Source organism: Nerophis lumbriciformis, linkage group LG20, assembly GCF_033978685.3.
Source record: "Nerophis lumbriciformis linkage group LG20, RoL_Nlum_v2.1, whole genome shotgun sequence".
Classification (NCBI taxonomy): domain Eukaryota; kingdom Metazoa; phylum Chordata; class Actinopteri; order Syngnathiformes; family Syngnathidae; genus Nerophis; species Nerophis lumbriciformis.
This window is the reverse complement of record NC_084567.2, coordinates 24,086,134-24,105,035: the sequence shown is the minus strand read 5'-3', so window position 1 is coordinate 24,105,035 and position 18,902 is coordinate 24,086,134. Positions and strand designations below refer to the sequence as shown.

At 39.0% G+C, this 18,902-nt stretch overlaps 1 protein-coding gene across 2 annotated transcripts in view; it reads left to right on the top strand.

Annotated features, from left to right (window-relative positions):
- The window catches only part of lrsam1 (leucine rich repeat and sterile alpha motif containing 1), a 51,260-nt gene extending 38,361 nt beyond the window's left edge, over positions 1–12,899 (top strand). Inside the window, exons 1-6 of one of the 2 annotated variants that reach the window (XM_061980617.1) lie at positions 1,117–2,778; positions 4,223–4,321; positions 4,398–4,529; positions 4,851–4,917; positions 8,232–8,434; positions 10,674–12,899. In XM_061980617.1, the coding sequence (XP_061836601.1) occupies positions 1,165–2,778; positions 4,223–4,321; positions 4,398–4,529; positions 4,851–4,917; positions 8,232–8,434; positions 10,674–10,796 (2,238 nt within the window). In that variant the 5' untranslated portion in view covers positions 1,117–1,164 and the 3' untranslated portion in view covers positions 10,797–12,899. Of the gene's footprint in view, positions 1–1,116; positions 2,779–4,222; positions 4,322–4,397; positions 4,530–4,850; positions 4,918–8,231; positions 8,435–10,673 lie in introns of those variants that run through there. The other variant, XM_061980618.1, reaches the window with a different exon arrangement.
- The last annotated feature ends 6,003 nt before the right edge of the window (positions 12,900–18,902 follow it).

Sequence of the window (18,902 nt, the reverse complement as noted above, 5' to 3'; positions counted from 1 at the left end):
AGTGGATAAAATAGAACGAATTTTAGCGATATTACGGAGATGAAAGAAGGCCGTTTTAGTAACACTCTTAATGTGTGATTCAAACGAGAGAGTTGGGTCGAAGATAATACCCAGATTCTTTACTGATTCGCCTTGTGTAATTGTTTGGTTGTCAAATGTTAAGGTGGTATTATTAAATAAATGTCGGTGTTTAGCAGGACCGATAATCAGCATTTCCGTTTTCTTGGCGTTGAGTTGCAAGAAGTTAGCGGACATCCAATGTTTAATTTCATTAAGACACGCCTCCAGCTGACTACAATCCGGCGTGTTGGTCAGCTTTAGGGGCATGTAGAGTTGGGTGTCATCAGCATAGCAATGAAAGCTAACACCGTATTTGCGTATGATGTCGCCTAGCGGCAGCATGTAAATACTAAAGAGTGCAGGGCCAAGAACCGAACCCTGAGGAACTCCGCACGTTACCTTAACATAGTCAGAGGTCACATTATTATGGGAGACGCATTGCATCCTGTCAGTAAGATAAGAGTTAAACCACGACAAGGCTAAGTCTGACATACCAATACGTGTTTTGATACGCTCTAATAAAATATTATGATCGACGGTATCGAAAGCAGCGCTAAGATCAAGAAGCAGCAACATAGATGACGCATCAGAATCCATCGTCAGCAGTAGATCATTAGTCATTTTTGCGAGGGCTGTCTCCGTAGAGTGATTTGCCCTGAAACCGGATTGAAAAGGTTCACAGAGATTGTTAGACACTAAGTGTTCATTTAGCTGCTGTGCGACAATTTTTTCGAGGATTTTCGAAATAAAGGGAAGGTGGGACACCGGTCGGTAGTTTACCATGAGGTCAGGATCAAGGTTAGGTCTTTTGAGCAGAGGATGAATAACCGCTTTCTTGAATGCTAGGGGAACAGTGCCGGAGGAAAGTGATAAGTTTATAATATTTAGCACTGATGGACCTAATAATACAAAAAGCTCCTTGATAAGTTTCCCAGGAAGTGGGTCAAGTAAACATGTTGTTTGTTTTATCCCACTTACACGCTGTAATAGTTCCTCTAATGTTATTTCATCAAAAAGAGAACATCACACGGTTCTGCTGTCAGAGCAAGAGCCAAAGCCGAAGCTGCAAGAGTCAAGGCTACATTTGCTCAAAGACAAGCAGACATGCTAATAGAGCTGGCACGGATTGAAGCTGAACAATCAAAGAAAAAAGCGGAGATTGAAGCGGAACAGCAATGTAGAGCAGCTGAATTACAAGCTAACCTTGACGCGCTTAAGGTACGGAGTGCTGCTGAGGCTGAAATCTTAGAAGCTTATGAGGATGAAGTTGGAGAACCTTCAAGGCAAAGTGTAACAGGTTTGGCTCCCTATTCCTCACAGCAACGCACTAGGGAATATGTGCAACAACATTCTGTGGATCATGGTCAGCAACAACTCCGGCATCCGAAACAAGAAGCCGTTTATTCACCAGAGCGCCAGCAGAACATGGACAACGGTGATACGGAAATGCACGGTATAAATGTACGCAGGTGTGCAGAAAAAAGCAACTATTTTCACTCGTTGCACACATTGCAAGGGGAACGCCAGAGCAGACTCACCACCCACAGCCAACAAAGCCGTGGGAGTCCTGTGATATTCCCCCAAGAAAGATGTTTCCCCCAGCAACTTCACTTTGCACCTTCCCAAGACCAGCAGCGTCGCCACCAAGGTGCAACTAACTACATGCCCTCACGTGATCAATCAGTTATATCAGACTTAGCCAAATACCTCATTCGCAAAGAAATAGTTAGCGCTAGTCTCATGATGTTTGATGATAGACCTGAGAACTACTGGGCATGGAAGGCTTCCTTTATCACTGCCATTGGTGACTTGAACCTCAGCCACAGAGAGGAGTTAGATTTACTGTCCAAGTGGCTGGGACCAAAGTCTGCAGAGTTGGCCAAACGAATCCGTTCAGTCCACATCCATGACGCTACAGAAGGACTCTTAATGTTGTGGAGGAGGCTGGAGGAATGCTATGGGTCAGCTGAAATAATTGAAAATGCTATGTTGAAGAGGTTAGAGGAATTTCCAAGGATTGCAAATAAGGATAACCAAAAATTACAGGAACTAGGAGATCTATTGCTAGAGTTGGAAGCAGCAAGAAGAGATGGATTCCTACCTGGACTTTCTTACCTCAACACACCCCGGGGAGTCAATCCTATAGCGCAGAAGCTCCCTTATTACCTTCTGGAGAAGTGGATCTCATTTGGCTCGAAATATAGGGAAGACTTTCAGGTTCAATATCCTCCTTTTCACGTCTTTGTACAGTTTATTCAAGACCAAGCAAAGATACGAAATGACCCCAGCTTTGCTGAGCTTGGTTCAAACAGGACAGATAAACTACAGAAAGAAATCAAACAATCTGTGTTCCCCAGGAAAACTGATGTTTCCAAAGCAGATGCAGGCAAACAAAACAAGAAAGAGAAAAGGGTTGAAGATCCAGACAGAGTGTGTCCTCTACATAATAAGCCCCATCCCCTAAGAAAATGTCATGGCTTCCGCAACAAGAGCTTAGAGGAGCGGATATCCTACCTCAAAGAGAAACACATCTGTTTCAAGTGTTGCGCCTCAACAAGACACTTTGCCAAGGACTGTGATAGAACTGTGCAGTGCAAAGAGTGCAACAGTAATAGACACCCAACTGCTTTACACCCTGGCCCAGCAGTAAGAAAACCAGAGAGCTCTGCTGTCATTGAAGATCAAGGCGGGGAGCAAGAGGAGAAAGAGCCTCCAAAGGTCAAGTCAAAGTGCACGGAGGTTTGCGGGAATGCAATTGGCGCCCAATCATGCTCCAAAATATGCTTGGTCCGTGTATACCCTGCAAGTCAACGAGAGAAAGCTGTTAAAGCATATGCTGTCCTCGATGAGGACAGCATATGCCACTCCTTACACCCTTAAAACATGCGGAAGGGTCATGGAAACATCAGGAAGACGCGCAAATAATCTCAATAGATTAGTCAATAGATGGCAGTGTACAGATCCCACTGCGAACATTAATTGAGTGTGATAGGATGCCCGATGACCGTGCAGAGATCCCCTCAGCAGAAATAGCACATCATTATCCGCACCTCAGGCCAGTGGTAGATAAAATATACGATTGATCCTTCACTAAAAAGGCCTAAACTACACTGCAGGCGCTTGGGACTCTTTTTTTCATCAAGGATTTTATCATGTAAGCTATCTGCTAAGCTAACCAGCAAAAAGCAAGAGCAGAATAATGTGCATTTAAATGTGTTATAGTTCATTCAAAGTGGAATTATGATGCTTTTATCATCACCTCAATGGATGGTTTTAGTAAAACATAACCGGAATACATTTCATAGTTTTCTGAGAGTTTCTTTTATCATTTTAATACACTGTATCCAAACTTCAAATGCAACATAACGTTTAACTTTCCTTGGCGCTGAACCTATTGCAGAGTTAAGTACTTAAAGGGCACCTATTATGCAAAACTTAACTTTCCTTACCTCTTGGTACCTGTTTTTGTGTATTTGGGATCTGCATAAGTCTTGAAAATTTGAAATCAAACCATGGAGTTGTGGCGGAGATATTTATAAAATTGCCTTCCTGCATACTTTTTCTTAACAAGCTGTTTGAAATTTGCCCAACTTATGACGTTTTTCCAATTGGTGACGTCAGCGGATATCTCCATATTTGGTAGAGATTTACCCGAAGAGCTTTGCACAAGTCTGCCATTGTAGTGATTGCTGTAGTCAAGTTCCGTATTTTTCTCTATCGTCTTGTTCTGGGGCAGACTGGCTTGTACATGTACATGCATCCTGGGCTGTTGCCATGTCTAATACAAAGTAGCGTATAGTTCAAGCTTTTATCTGTCAGTACGGAAGCGCTAAAATTAGATCATGGCTGGCGCAGAAAAGACATAGGCGAAGTGGCTGTAAATAAGACGGCCCACAAAACGACAGTCAGAAAGCGGTTTGAAGACGCTCTGTAAAACATAATCTATGCTAAATGTTGACCAAATAACTACCATTACATGTTATGTCGACTAAAATGGAAGTGTTTTAAATGTAGAAAAAAAAAATGCCCCCTTTAAATCGACGGGAGAATGCTGTGCAGCCAGAATCCACGCTGTTGCAAGCACGCGCACATGCGAGAATATGGCCCCTAAAGCGTAGTCTTTTGCCTTGTAGTTTAATTACACTGACTTTGGGTTTTCTAGGTGGAAATGGAGCTGAAGTCGGAATCCAACCAGCAGAACTACTGGATGATTCAGTACCAGAGATTGCTGGATGCTAAGCCCTTGTCTTTACGCATGCAGGTACTTGGCAGGACTGAGCACGTCTGACTTGCTGAAAGATATGGAAAGAAACTGTACTGATGTGTGTCCACTGCAGGAAGCAGGTGTGGAAAAAGAGCTTGTAAATCTACTGTGTAAACTGTCAGCTCAACATTATCTGCCCATTATGGCTCACCACCGTGTAACAACAGAGGCCCTTCGTCACATGAACCCCTCTGACCTAAAGAAGGTGTGTAGACAACACAATTTCATATACCTATTGGTTGACGTCTTGACGTCATACCTCACTTTATTGGTCAGAAAAGTCAAGCTAGAGCTAAAGTCAAATTTGACACTGTCCATCATCACCATCACTTACAAACAATTGTGTTCTTCTATATATCTATCTATCTAGTGTCGGATACAACAAGTTAATCAACATCGTATTGTATAATTCCTGCCCTTGTATGCGCTCATGCCATTTAACTGTGACATACCACAAATCTAAAAGCATTGGGCATTTGTAAAACATGGAATGTTATCTCTGTTTCACCATGTTATGTTTTTTTAGCTTGGCATTAATGAAATTGGCATCCAGAAAGCTCTTCTGAAATGGGCCCAGGAACACCTGCCTGAAGGTAAATTCTACACACACCTTAGATGGCCTTGGTTTATACTGTACATTTGTATGTAACCGGTGGTATTTTCCTCTTTGCGTTGTGTGATGAGTTTTAAGACCACGACCGACACCAGGGTTGCTGTGCATCTGCACTTCACTTGTATCTGGCGAATTCAACATAAAATACAACATGTTGTGGGTAACATTTCGCCATATGTTGTGCCTCTATTAAGGACAAATAGAGTGTTACATGCAATAAAATAGTAAAATTAAAATATCGTACCTGATGGAGTCAAAATTTTGTAGTCAATATTTTTGCCATATATTGTATATACACTAGAGAAGCGCAGTTTGCGGACACAACCGCGGAGTCCGCGGATAATTCGCGGGTCGGGCGGGTGACATGACGAAAAAAATAGATTTTAAATAGATCGGGCGGGTGACGATTGAACCAATTCGGAAATATATATACATAGTTAAATGTTGTTACCCACATACGAAAAACGAGCAGCACTCTTTGAAACAGGCAATTATTCATCAGGCACTGCAGCACACCACAACACAACACAACAGGAAAAAAAAAAAAAAAGATGGCAACGCCGGCAGCAAACGTGGTACACGACAAACTAAAAAAGGGAATACTAAAGACCAGGGGGGAAAAGACCAGCTATTTGCCTTGGCCAATAGGTTGCAGGTAATTTATTATTATTATTTATTTAATTTATTTTTGTTTAAATAGGGATGACATACATATGTTATTGTATAATTTAAGTTTGTGCGCGTGATTGACAGCCTAAGGCTTATGAGGCACATTTTTTATTTATTTTTTTTATTTCAACTTAAAAACGTATGAGCCTATGCCTATGCCTACAGCATAGGCTATGTGTTTATCTTTATTTTCCTGCCTGTCGTTGACAATGGAGATTGTCTGATATTTTGTCATGGCTGCAGATCAATCAATAAAGGTTCATCTTTGTCGCAACATTGTTCACTGTTTCACTGTGCACCCCGCCCTCGTCCCTATTTGAGCATTATAATGTTAACAAGTTCATATTCATTGAAATAAATTCAGAACATTTTTTTTCACCTAACGAAAATATAGGCCTAGTCTTTCTAAAACATTTTTTTAACTTCTTAAAAGCATCATTCTGCTTGCTGCAACTGCGCACACAAAGTGTGAGGAACGCACTCCTGATCTGAGGGCATTGGCAACAATAGTCAACACTTTCTTAATGAAAATGACAATAATACTATAATAATGATAAATAATATTATCACGCATTAATATCTCTTAGCCACTAATGTGTGGCCAAGAGATATTAATGCGTGGCACGCATTGAATGTCTCTGCTGCATTGGATCAGTCTCCTTTCTTTAACAGGCAAAAGCTTTCTAACCTCACTAATGCCTTGCATCGTCTATATTAGATATATAACAACGGGCGGGTGGCAGGCGGGTGTGGATTTGATAAAATGTTAGTTCGGGTGGATGGCGGGTGGATGACGACTTTTGTGATGCGGTTGCGGATGAAATAATTGCCTATCCGCGCATCTCTAATATATACACAAAATGCAAGTTAAGTTAAAGTACCAATGATTGTCACACACACACTAGGTGTGGTGAAATTTGTCCTCTGCATTTGACCCATCCCCTTGTTCACACCCTGGGAGGTGAGGGGAGCAGTGGGCAGCAGCGTGGCCGTGCCCGGGAATAATTTTTGGTGATTTAACCCCCAATTCCAACCCTCAGTCACATGGACGCCTACCTCTCACATAGAGAATGTGGACAAAAAGGGAAGTAAAAAGGTGTTTCCAACAGATATAAAGAGGCATGTGTCACAACAATTAATGGAGTAACACTGATACAAAGCTTCCACATATTGATATAACATAAAACAAATATCAGTTATTTTCATGTAATATACACATTTTGTGTAATTGTAACAATAATAAAACATGATATAATATAATGTATTTACATGGCATAACTGACCCTTTTACATGTATTCAGAACAGTAGTATTTTGTGGCAGGAAGTAGAACGATTAACCTGGATGAAACATTAATCGTTTGCCTCTGGGGTACGGGTGTTCAAACTTGTTCCGCCGTAGACCACAGACAGAGACATTGACTTCGCTTTTGTTAACTTTTCTTATCGTATATTTTTACTGTATTTTTTTTACTACACACGCGAAAGCCTATTCAATGTTATTAGTGTGTCCAGCTTTTTCATTTTTCATGTGGTCAGAATCATCCTGTGTTAATTTATTGTCTATGTACAGCAAAAAAGTAAGAAATAATGTATTTCCTTTCTACAATGTAGGCCAGTAACATAAGAATTTATATAAAAGAAAAAAAACTAGGTAGATGCACAGCAGACTGTAAATTATTTTATGTCTGGAATATTCCCCTGGGGCCATATAAAGCAAGCTGCGGGCCACACTTTGGACACCCCTTCTCCAGGGTAACCAATTTGGATTCAGGGGCATCTTATACAGGGAGAGTTAGGTTTTTTTTTATTTTAAAGAAAGAAAAAAAATGCTATCTGGGTTGAGAATATTTTTTTCCACCTATAGTGAGAAAACAATCAAAAATAATAATTGTTTTTGGCAGTAAAAGTTAAAGAACTAGATTGACCTAAAAGTAAACATCCATATTCTGCATGAAATGCATGCTTGGCCCTGGGGGGGCAGAGGTTTCATGGTTGGGTTACATTATGGTAGTTTATGATTGTGTGTATTTGTAGTGATTGTTGACAAGCCTAATATATTGATTTATGAACTTATGTAAATGTATACTGTATGTATCACCTCAACCAAGGGTGGTATGTTTTTTTTTGACAAGTCTCTTTCATTTGTTTTCTTTTCAAACTAGAATTTTGATTATTTAGATGTTTTTGGATCATGTTCAACGATGTTCCAGTCAAATATTGGTCAGAATCCTCACATTGATTGTCAAAATGGAGTTGCTCTGTTTTTTCCTACTCCCTTTTGGATATGTAGACTTGTGCAGATGTTTAATTATTTTACACAATTAACATGTCTAAAACAAATACACCATAAACAGACTATAAGACTAAAATTTGGTGTGCACATTCTATACTGTCAAAGCATGTTTCATGTCTTTCTAATTTAGGTTGTGCATTCATCTGAATTTTAAATTGAACGTGAACATTGGACAAGATGCTGTCCTCTGTTAGGTCAGGTTGTAACTTACAGTAGGTTTGTTTTGATAGCTGAGAGGGGGGGCTTTTCGCAGTAAAAATACACGCAATTTCACAGTAATAATAGTACTGGAATGTATTTTTTATCCAAATTATATCTCCTTCTTGTCTAGGTGCCTGTAAGATGGTCGAGCAGAGCGAGGAAACTGAAGTCATCCCGTCAGAGCCATCTTTCTTCTTCCCTCCAATTCCCGACACCTCTAGCATCATGACACCCAGCCCACCACTGACTCCCGGTACCCCTATCACCCCATCAGCACCCAGCCCTGTGGAAGGACCAGGGGGCTCAGAGTGTGTGGTCTGCATGGAGACCACGGTAAGAGCATTAGGCATGCTTGTTTGAGTATTTACAGTTGTGGTCAGAAGTTTGGATAGTGTACACCACTTAATAGAATCCCATGATTGGGGAAAAGTTACTTTGACTAATTACAGTCAAATCTCAGTTTTAATTTGGGTTAGAAGTTAAGTTTGGGTTGGAGTTAGGGTACAGTCGTCCCTTGTTTATCGGTGAACAGATTGGTACTTGGTACGAACTTGGTTAACGATTTCTACAAAGTAGGATTATTATTAATAAATCAAATATTTTCATAGTTGGAACATAAAAAAACAGTTTTTGACCTTTGAAATACGTTTTTAACTAATTAGAGCCCTCTAAACATGAAATAAGCATACTTGCCAACCCTCCCGATTTTCCCGGGAGACTCCCGAATTTCAGTGCCACTCCCGAAAATCTCCCGGGGCAACCATTCTCCCGAATTTCTCCCGATTTCCACCCGGACAACAATATTGGGGGCATGCCTTAAAGGCACTGCCTTTAGCGTCCTCGCTTACCTGAAAAGGAGACTATTATATACGGCTCCGTTATCCATAGGTTTATCTATAACCCATAAAGTAGGCAGGCACGGAGCTATTTCTCAACGTGTGTATATTCCAGCCGGCACGTTAATACACTGACACACAACATCCGGATTCCCATCATGCATTGCTTCAAAACTACGGCAAGTAGTAATGTCCAAAAACATAACAGACACGAAGCAGAAGAACGAAGAAGAGACATGGCGAGGACGAGTAAGAAGAAGAAGTACGCTTGCAAGTTCCAAAATGATTGGAAAAAATTATTTCAGTTCATCCAGGACATCTTGAAGGGGAAGGGGTATGCTGACTGCAAATTTTGTAGATCAGACTTCTCCATTGAACACGGTGGCCGAACGGATATACTCATTCATGAACGAATTATTCATATATATATATATATGTATATATATATATATATATATATATATATGTATATATATATATATATATATATATATATATATATATATATATATATATACATACTTGAAGACATATACACCCCCCACCCCACCTCAACATACACACACACACACCCCCACCCACCCCATCTCCCGAATTCGGAGGTCTCAAGGTTGGCAAGTATGGAAATAACCCATATAGTCACCTTTACACTAGTTTCACTCAATAGCGAGCTGTATCTTTGACTGTGGTCTACTGTAGATTGCAGTAGCCACCGGTATCCCAAAGGATCCTTTACGCGCTGGCTACTATAGCACAACCTCTACGTGGAAATACTTTGTCACATCCTGGGTAATTCCTTTAATTTAGAACTGGGCTTCCATGTGCTGAAACCACAGGCGTAAGTTCTGCAAAAAGTTGGTCAACTTGACAGTCAAAGCTACAACAGTTGACCGTTTTGTTAGCATTAAGTGTCCCGTGTTGTCATTCCACATCGCTCGGGTCAAAGGCTCACCAATAAACTGTGATGCTGATGATATTTAAAGTTAAAGTACCAATGATTGTCACACACACACTAGGTGTGGTAAAATTTGTCCTCTGCATTTGACCCATCCCCTTGTTCACCCCCTGGGAGGTGAGGGGAGCAGTGGGCAGCAGCGGTGGCCGCACCCGGGAATCATTTTTGGTGATTGAAGATGAAGTACATCAACAGAGTTGTCATTCATTCTCACTGTCATGACCTTCTAATGGCAAAGGCAAGAGGCTTACTGTCTTTGGATAACGCAGGATTGTTGAAGGCCTCTTGCAACACAGCAATCGTAAAAGATTCTGAGGGTTATTGGACAAAAAAATCAAGCGGCAAACCTAAAACAAGTTACCTGACATATTTTAACGGTCTTTTAATCTGATTTAGTCTTCCGCTTCCTCTTTTTTCTTAGTTCTAATGATTGGAGGCGCTCACGCGCACTTCAACTGTTGAATTAAAACTTACGTTTGTTTCTTGTGTATAAGAAAGCAAGAACAGCAACTATTTATTGGCCCTGTGACAAATACTACTTTAACTCATGGTAAAAAATACTCGTAACTCAAGGTGGCTCGCAACTTAAAGCTACTCGTATCTGAAAACACTCGTAAGTTAAGGTACTTGTAAGTTGAGGTACCACTGTATATGTCCAGACTTTAGGGACCCGCAGCATAATCACAGTTTAATTTAATTAATGATGAATGTATGTAAACTTCTGAACACAACTGTATAAAGCTGGACAAATGAGAGATGTTTTTTTTCTCTTCCTCTCCAGGCTCAGGTCATCTTTTTGCCATGCGGCCATGTTTGCTGTTGTCAGGTGTGCAGCGGCGCCATGCAGAACTGCCCTCTGTGTCGAAGCGCCTTAGCCCAGCGCATACGCCTCTACCACAGTTAGAACCCGCTTTTATTAGTTGTGCATGACTGCCATGCTGCTGTGTACACGTGCTTGAGGCAGTTTTCCTGTACTAACCAAAAATATTTCTATGATATTTATGTCCACACCCCCACAGACTCACATGGACACAAGTGTTTGTCGACATATACAGGACTGACTTAAACGGACTTCACTGCACTTTTGCAAAACATTTCAGCATTTCGTTGGTTTGTTAAATCATGAAAATGTGAGTATTCAATGTTGTGTCTATGGATGTTCTCATTCATCCCGGTCATTGTATTCTCAGGGGTTTCAATCGACAGCAACTGGACTGTTTAGTTTGTCTTAAAAGTCGTTTCGACTCTCATCCGGCAGGCTTCATCAGTTCATTCTAATAGACTTAGATTGGTCAGATCTAGTCTTAAGGCTGGTGTCAAAGCCCCAACTATGTATCCTCTAACCCAGGGGTCGTTGAAAGAGCCATATTGGACCACAAATAAAAAAAAACAAATCTGTCTGGAGCCGCAAAAAATGAAAAGCCTTAAATAAGTGTTATAATAAAGGCAACGCATGATGTAAGTGTCTATATCAAGATACAGGTGATGGAATTCCTGCTGGGCATTGCTGCCTGACGCACCTCCTCCAGTGGCTTTTGAACAGGTGTGCTGTGACTGTGGGCATAAACGTGTCATCAGTTAGTTATATTAGCCTGACTATGTGTTGCAAATCTTTGTTGACAGAAATGTTCAAATGTAATATTTATTCTACACATTTTTACAACATTGGAAAACATAAGTAAAACTTATCAGAGGGTGAAATAATTCCTGGAAATGACTGTCTTAGAATGGCCGAAGGTATAGATGTTTGTGTCCAAGTTAAAGGAAACACATGGATTTATTACAATCTTTGCAAGCTGAGTAACGTTTGCTGTGGTCTGGAACAACATGGCACAAAAAACAACTATCAGAAATGCAGCCAATATTACATACAGATAATGTGCCATGAGACATGCAAATATAAATTAAATACACAGAGGACATAAGTAAAGGAAATTAAATGAGCTCAAACAAGGCATCATGGTTCTAGCCCACATAGCATGTTAGCATGGGTTAGCTTGCAGTCATGCAGTGACCAAATATGTCTGATTAGCACTCCACACAAGTCCATAACATCAACAAAGCTCACCTTTTGTGCGTTCACGCACAGCATAAAACGTTTGGTGGACAAGATGAGACAAAAGAGTGGCATAAAACACGTCTTTCTGTGGCAGCGTCTGAGAGAGTAAACAAATGGTGAGTTCAAGGACCGCGGAAATTAATAGGACAAAACGGCGCTCGCCAAATACTCTGATCGGTGAACCATGTTTAATATAAACAGTGGGATTTCTAACAATTCAAAAGGTTTGAGTCATGTTTGTCCTCCTACAGAAACCATATTAAAACAAACTTTTTCCATTTTCGTACATTTTTGAAAAAGCTCCAGGTAGCCACTCGGGCAGCGCTAAAGAGCCGCCGTGTGTTGCCAACCCCTGCTCTAACCAGAGAAGGGCGTGCTCAGACAAGGATGGTTTTGCTCTATTGTGGTGAAAAAAAACCATGTTATTCCATTTAGTTGTATGAAAGGCACAAGGAGGACACTTTGAACCAGAAAGTTCCTACTGAATCTCCTGTTTTTTGTTGGAGGCTAAAATTGTCTTTTAGAAATGAAATAGTTTAAATATTGTGTTGATTGTTGCACTGCCTTCCTGTGTTTTTCTGTTGATTATAATTGTGAATAAAATGACCAATATTGCCCCTGTAACTACAACGTGTTGGATCGATGCCCAAATCTATGGTACGACCCACTACTATAGTTCACTTCCCAAACAGTAAAGTGATTTAGTTTTTTTTTCAGAACATAAAAGTCAATAACACTTACCACAAATAAGTCATAAAATGTACAGTTAATACATATGATCGTATTGGCTTAACTCACTTATGATGGATCAGTAAGGATGGGTACCAATTCCCAGTACCTGGCAAACGATACTAGTACTCAACGGTACCAATTTTCTGTACTTAAGTGTGTGTTAATAAATATTAATAATTTTTGATAATAAAATCTAATTTTTTATTGCAACATTTATTGCAACTGATTATAGTAACTGCTGTACGGTTGTTTTATCTTGTTTAATGATGACATTCCTAAGTTTCAATTACAGTTGCAAGTCCAAGATGTTAGATGGCAATAGTGTATAATTTATGGTGTGTTGGCAAGTCAGTTCAGTCTTTGCTGTCTGGTCTTTTTTTGTGCCCTAAAAAGTGTTAATAATGTAAGTATTGTACTTTTTACGCACCAGCTGTTTGATTGTAACGTGCATTTTAGTTGTAGTTTTCATTGACAAGTTTGGAGGTGTTGAAATCGCCATGTAAAAGTGTTAATGCTAATCAGTAGCATGTCAATAGCAAAGCCAATGTATATTAGTATCACGCTAGCACATTTTTTGAAAAGTGGAGGCTTTCTTACGATGAAGGGGTTTTTTCATGACATTTCTTTATTGGCATTAAAAATTGCAACATTACCTAGAGGTGGTTTGGCTGAGACTGCTCTCAGTGCTGCTGGATTGATTGCCAAGTGCGTAAGTGCAAAAAGGCAAAACCACCTGGGCGTGACGTCACGCGCAACCCAGGTACCGTAACATGGCACCATTGGATTTTGTGTGAATAAGTGCCCCGTACGACCGCCGTGATTCGGTTGGTGCCAAACAAGTACCAGATGCGGTACCCATCCCTAATGATTGGTATTGGAATTGTCAACATAAAACCCTAAATCAGAACCCCCCTAGATGCCACTAAGGAAAACAAGCCTTTTGAAGCGCTCTGTAAATCTGCAAATTGAGAAATTACTTTTTACAGCAGCACCGCTGCAATGCCTCAGCAGTTAAAAAGGCATTAATGGACAATTCTTTAGATTGGTGAAAGAAGTAAAACGGCTCTTTAAGTGATTTACTTTTGTATCCCGTACCAAACAACATGCATTTGAAGTTTTCTACATACTATACAAGAAAATTGTTGGTCTATTTTGGGGGAATTAATCCATAAAATCTGTTGTACCACTTTACCAAAAACAGTTGGAAATAAAATTGACACATTAATTGAAAAATGTATCAATTCAAGAAATAATCGTGCAACCCTATCGTGCTTGTAATGTCCCCAATATATAAATTAGTGCATACACCCCACACAATTGTGTGGGGTGTCTGGTCTGGCCATTGTCTCAGAATGTTGCCTGGTTGGAAGTGTACTGGAACGTTGTATTGGTTAAAAAATAGTTTCTCAGATTGACCTGATACATACAGAATGACATTGGTATTACGTCTGTCATTTGTTTCCTTCCTCATGCACTTTGTTCTTGTTCCTCCACGAACTGTTTTTTCACCATATTTTTTCCCCACAAATTTCACAAAGGCAAAACCATCCTATCCTGTGCACACCCTCTTCTTGTTAGAGCGGCGTTTTTCAAGCACTGTGCCACGGCACACTATTGTGCCGTGAAATACAGTCTGGTGTGCCGTAGGAGATTATGTAGTTTCACCTAATTGGGTTAAAAACATTTTTTGCAAACCAGTAGTTATATTACGCAAATAATGTGACGTTGAGTGTCTGTGCTGTCTAGAGCTCTGCAGAGTAACCGTGTAACATTCTTCCATATCAGTAGGTGGCAGTAGGTAGGTAATCGCTTTGTAGATGTCGGGAACATGGTTTGTCGTGATCACAATATGCGGTAGGCAGCGTGCAGGTAAAAAGGTATCTAACGCTTAAACTAGGGATATCCGATAATATCGGACTGCCGATATTATCGGCCGATAAATGCTTTAAAATGTAATATCGGAAATTATCGGTATCAGTTTCAAAATAATCGGTATCAGTTTCAAAAATTAAAATGTATGACTTTTTAAAACGCCGCTGTGTACATGGACTTATGAGAGGTACAGAGCGCCAATAAACCTTAAAGGCACCGCAACACAACATAAACACAACAGTACAAATACCCAGAACCCCTTGCAGCACTAACTCTTCCGCGACGCTACGATATACACCCCCCTATACCCCTTACCCTCCCCCGCCCCCCACCTCAACCTCATCATGCTCTCTCAGGGAGAGCATGTCCCAAATTCCAAGCTGCTGTTTTGAGGCATGTTAAAAAAAATAATGCACTTTGTGACTTCAATAATAAATATGGCAGTGCCATGTTGACATTTTTTTCCATAACTTGAGTTGATTGACATTGTTTAATGCATCCAGCGGGGCATCACAACAAAATTAGGCATAATAATGTGTTAATTCCACGACTGTATGTATCGGTATCGGTTGATATTGGAATCGGTAATTAAGAGTTGGACAATATCGGATATCGGCAAAAAAGCCATTATCGGACATCTCTAGCGTAAACCAAAAATAAACAAAATGCCGCTAAGAAAAGGCATTGAAGCTAAGGGATGGCTATGCAAAACGAAACTAAAACTGAACTGGCTGCAAAGTAAACTAAAACAGAATGCTGGACGACAGCAAAGACTTACAGTGTGTGGAGCAGACGGCGTCCACAGATTAATAATAATAATAATAATGGATTAGATTTTATATTGCGCTTTTCTATTATTAGATTGTGAAAACAAAGCAGGTGCGGTGAATGTTCAAGGAAGACATGAAACTGCTACAGGAAAATACCAACAAAACAGGGAAAGCCACCAAAATAGGAGCGCAAGACAAGAACTTAAACACAACACACAGGAAAACACCAGTTTAAGTCACGGCGTGATGTGACGGGTCGCAACAGTACACCTACCTTGAGACAAGAGCTATAGTGATCCATGGTTGGTTATGATTTGAATTCATATCCAACAATTGTGACAACGACTTTTTAATTGTCAATATCGGCTGCTGAGTTTAATTTTTCAACGATTTCTACTGGTTGTGTGCCTCAGGATTTTTTCATTGAAAAAAATATGCCTTTGTTCAGAAAAGGTTGAAAAACACTGTGTTAAGCGTATAAACAGTTGGAACTTTGGCACCATCATCTAGACTAGATCTGACAATCTAAATCTATGAGCATTAGGGGTGTGGGAAAAAATCGATTCGAATTCGAATCGCGATTCTCACGTTGTGCGATTCAGAATCGATTCTCATTTTAAAAAAATCAATTTAAAAAAATGTTTTTTTTTATTTCTATTTTTTTCTTCTTTTTTTATTAATCAATCCAACAAAACAATGCACAGCAATACCATAACAATGCAATCCATTCCAAAACCAAACCTGCCGACCCAGCAACACTCAGAACTGCAATAAACAGAGCAATTAAGAGGAGTCACAAACACGACACAGAACAATCCAAAAGTAGTGAAACAAAAATGAATATTATCAACAACAGTATCAATATTAGTTACAATTTCAACATAGCAGTGATTAAAAATCCCTCATTGACATTATCATTAGACATGTATATAAAAAAAAAAAAGAACAATAGTGTCACAGTGGCTTACACTTGCATCGCATCTCATAATCTTGACAACACACTGTGTCCAATATTTTCACAAAGATAAAATAGGTCATATTTTTGGTTCAATTAATAGTTAAAACAAATTTACATTATTGCAATCAGTTGATAAAACATTGTCCTTTACAATAATAAAAGCTTTTTACAAAAATCTACTACTCTGCTTGCATGTCAGCAGACTGGCGTAGATCCTGTTGAAATCCTATGTATTGAATTAATAGAGAATCCTTTTGAATCGGGAAAATATCGTTTTTGAATCGAGAATCGCGTTGAATCGAAAAAAAAAATCGATTTTGAATGGAATCGTGACCCCAAGAATCAATATTGAATCGAATCGTGGGACACCCAAAGATTCGCAGCCCTAATGAGCATGAAGTGATGAAACCTGCTCAGATGTGAGGCGAAACATCTTTTAAGACAAACTGCACAGTCCAGTTGCAATCGATTAAAAGCCCTGAGAATATTTCATGTAATTTTAAAATGACATAACTCAATATTAGGGTTTAAAATGGACCTGTTTTGACCTTTTCTTCCATCTGTATGAGTTTCGGTGTGAATTTAGCTCTAATGCTACTATAAGGGAATGCAGTATTTTAAATTGACTAATGTACACAATTTGGGACTTTTTTAATGCACTTTATCAGCTTGTAATCGCGATTCTTTAAATCTATTTGGAAAAGGTGACTTATTGACCTATATTAACTGTTCTTATATCCTACTGCAAAAAATTTCTGAGTCAATAATTGCTATTATTCATTAATCATATATATGTGATACTTAAGCAGGCGTTTGAAAATGATTAACGATGGCTTTTAAGATGACTGCTGTTAAGTGCTTAAGTGTATGTAGTCTCCTCCTAGACAAAAATATATATTATTATATATATTATCAACAAGCTTTGCTGGATAATAACTTTTGTCCTTTTGTTTTGTTTGATCACTCATGTATCGGTGTATTTATAGTGTCTAACCCCCCTTTTTTGACCATCACTAATGCAGTTCTATTCTCTCAAGTGCTCTTATATAGTCAACACCTGATATTTAAGTTAAATATAAAACACACATCACCATCTTGTTTCAGTGTAAATATTCATGTTGCATGGGAAATACACTCCTACTTTGGAAATGTATACTGAAAAATATACGGGTAACACAAATTAAATATATAGACAGCTTGGCTTGTGGAGTTTTCTTACAGACTATAAATGCAGTGTGGTTTGAGTAATAACTGCTATGCAATAGTTATCTCATACTATGCATGTTTGTTTTTATGAAAATGTGCTCAAAAATATTTGGTACTTTATATGCTGTATGTATCGACTAAATTCCAACGGTACTAGCGGGTACCAGTTCACGTAACATCAAATGGTACCATGTCATGATACGTTTGCTGCACGTGACATCACATTCATTGCAGGCTGGGCACTGGCTCAAGCACGTTGCGGCCAGGCCAATTTGGAGCGGACTGCCTCTACGTAATGTTGCAATTTTTCATGCTAACAAATATTAGAAATCAAATGTAAGACTTAATTTTTGAAAAGTATTTTCAAAATCTGCTTGGATATTCCATTTACAGTACATGCTACTGATTAGCTTTAGCAATTTTACATGCTGATTTGAATACCTCCAAATTTGGTAATCAAAACTACAACTAAGATGTATGTTACAATCAAATAGCTAGTATGTAATAAGCACAATACTTACAGTATTAACACTTTTTAGGGTTCAACAAAAGACCAAACTGGCACATTCAACTTAATAGCAAAGACTACTTCTTGACTAGCGAGAACAAACTGAAATTAATTTATACAACCAAATAGCTAGTATGTAATAAGTACAATACTTGCAGTATTAACACTTTGTAGGGTTCAACAAAAGACACAACTGGCACATTCAACTTAATAGCAAAAACTAGCAAGGACAAACAAATTAATTTATACAATCAAATAGCTAGTATGTAATAACTACAAGGCTCACAGTATTAACAATTTGGAGGGTTCAACAAAAGACCAAACTGGCACATTCACCTTAATAGCAAAGACTACTTCTTGACCATCTAGGACTAACTGAAATTAATTTATACAATCAAATAGCTAGTATGTAATAAGTACGATACTTACAGTATTAACACTTTGTAGGGTTCAACAAAAGACAAAACTGGCACATTCAACTTACTAGCAAATACTACTTCTTGACTAGCAAGGACAAACTGAAATGAATTTATACAACCAAATAGCTAGTATGTAATAAGTACAATACTTACAGTATTAACACTTTGTAGGGTTCAACAAAAGACAAAACTGGCACATTAAACTTAATAGCAAAAACTAGCAAGGACAAACTGAAATTAATTTACACAATCAATTAGCTAATATGTAATAACTACAAGACTCACCGTATTAACACTATGTAGGGTTCAACAAAAGACAAAACTGACACATTCAACTTAATAGCAAAGACTACTTCTTGACTAGCAAGGACAAACTGAAATTAATTTATACAATCAAATAGCTAGTATGTATAAGTACAATACTTACAGTATTAACACTTTGTAGGGTTCAACTTAATAGCAAAGACTACTTCTTGACTAGCAAGG